Source organism: Papaver somniferum, unplaced genomic scaffold (genome assembly GCF_003573695.1).
Source record: "Papaver somniferum cultivar HN1 unplaced genomic scaffold, ASM357369v1 unplaced-scaffold_12, whole genome shotgun sequence".
Classification (NCBI taxonomy): domain Eukaryota; kingdom Viridiplantae; phylum Streptophyta; class Magnoliopsida; order Ranunculales; family Papaveraceae; genus Papaver; species Papaver somniferum.
In genome coordinates, this window is record NW_020621047.1 from 59363 (window position 1) to 61201 (window position 1839).

At 34.3% G+C, this 1839-nt stretch overlaps 1 protein-coding gene across 1 annotated transcript; it reads right to left on the reverse strand.

Annotated features, from left to right (window-relative positions):
* Nucleotides 1-621: 621 nt before the first annotated feature.
* On the reverse strand, nt 622-1839 carry LOC113330892 (protein trichome birefringence-like 42). Its single transcript, XM_026577688.1, has 3 exons — nt 1577-1839; nt 1313-1474; nt 622-970 (listed from the first exon to the last, which is right to left on the reverse strand). Exons 1-3 carry the CDS (start codon nt 1837-1839, stop codon nt 622-624), a joined length of 774 nt encoding a protein of 257 aa, XP_026433473.1.

Below are 1839 nucleotides of genomic sequence, written 5' to 3' on the forward strand. Positions count from 1 at the left end.
TTACAACCCTTCCACAAGACAATTTAGAATGATTCCTCCACCACCTCCATTCCAACAAGAAAAAATGAATTCTAGTTCGATTGCAGGAATTAGCGAATCGGTATGGAAATGGTTGTGTTTCCTTTAGCCAATACTTGCGTTACCGTATATTAAAGGTAGTTGTGGAAGGAAATGGTGATGAAGATGAGTTGAAAGCGTTGATACTTTTACCTGGCAATGGCAAGATTGTATCTTATGATCTCAAGAAAAATAGTCTCAAAGAGATTTGTAATAATCGGTATGTTGAATTTCTACATCCTGCTTTTGTTGGATCACTTGCAAATGTTTGATATGTTAGTTTTCTTTAGGATTTAGTATCATATTTTGATTAAATTAAGTTAAGGACTGTTTTTTTATGGTTCAAAATATGCATTGTGAGTTATATTAGGCCTCTAATACAAAATTTTTTTCTTAGTGGCAGAAAAATGTGATTGAAAATGTGCAAATTCGCTGAATGACCCATACATTACCATCAACTTTCACATGCAACGATTAGATATATATTTGATTCACACCAAACTCTTAATTAAATCCCAGCCAAATATATCAACCCTTTTTTTTCAACATTCGGGTGCAAAGACATTAGGTTATCAATATGGGCAAATTCATATCAACTCTATGCGTTCTTGTTTCTGGCCGGCCAACAATAGATGCATAAAGAAGATGATTCCATGTATCTGGTACCCCAGCCACACACCAATGGCCACAATCACGAAGCGTCCGACCTTGATTGGTATAATATGATGGATGAGCATCTTTTCTTAGTTGTGACATGGTTGTCACGTCCAATAAAATGACAGGATTCGACATTTTAATTAACACTTCCTTGAGTACAACAACTCCTGGTTCTGGAATTCCGGGATATGTAGTACCATTAATTGGTGTTGTGTGATCTGCACAAGTCGTGTGTGGGAAACCCCAATCCTTGCCCCTAAAAAAGAAGAATTAGTCACAGTTTAGATATACACGACATATTAGAAACCATCTTGTTAAAATTGAGCCCTCTGGGAGTGTTATACTCTTTTTAGAAGTAGAAAAGCTATAAGTTAGGTTCAGAATTTTTTTTTCTTTTTTCGAGAATTTTCAACAATTTTTTGTTTTGTTTAATTTTTTGTAATTTTTTCTTTTTTTACTTCTGATTTCTTGAATTGACTTTTCAAATATTTCTGGCGCTGATATCCAAATACCCTCATATTCAACGGTGATCTAGAACAAAAATATAAAAATTCCATATGCAATCATACATCCAGAAAATAAATCGTAGAAAACTTACTTCGGATGCGTAGGAGAAATTCCTTGATAGAAAACTTGAGTTTTTTTGGGGTCAATATTTTTGTCAACCCAAGTTGACCAAGTTGTTAAACCTTTTGCAAAAGCAGCGAGACGATCATCTATATCTTTGTATGTCTTGTTTCCTTCCTGAATTTTATCCCAACTTCAAACAAAAAACTTTTAAGGAAATCTTTATCTAACAGAAGTGATATATAATGGATGGATGACATGTAGAATTAGACATTTAAGGAATTAAACTTCTTACTGTTGTATTTTTCCTTTGTGGAACCACCAGTGCCAAGTGTTGAAGATCACAACATCTACTTCTTTCCACAGATCACCCGTGCTAATGGTGTCGATCTTTAGAATTCGTTCCTCTAATTCAACTAGGAATGGTTTGTGATTGTCGATGTTTATAATTCGTTTAGGTATCTCCTCTAACTCAACTAGGAATGGTTTGAAATTAAAATGTATAGAAATGTTATACTCAGGATCCTGCATGCACAAATTCGAAGATGGTATTACCAT

Excerpts from the sequence above, each read along its gene's own strand:
- LOC113330892 (XM_026577688.1), bottom strand. The coding sequence starts at position 1,839 with ATGGTAATACCATCTTCGAATTTGTGCATGCAGGATCCTGAGTATAAC. Across the intron at positions 1,475-1,576 it reads CACAAAGGAAAAATACAACA|TTGGGATAAAATTCAGGAAG; the intron begins GTAAGAAGTTTA and ends TTTTGTTTGAAG. Across the intron at positions 971-1,312 it reads ATTTCTCCTACGCATCCGAA|GGGCAAGGATTGGGGTTTCC; the intron begins GTAAGTTTTCTA and ends CTTCTTTTTTAG.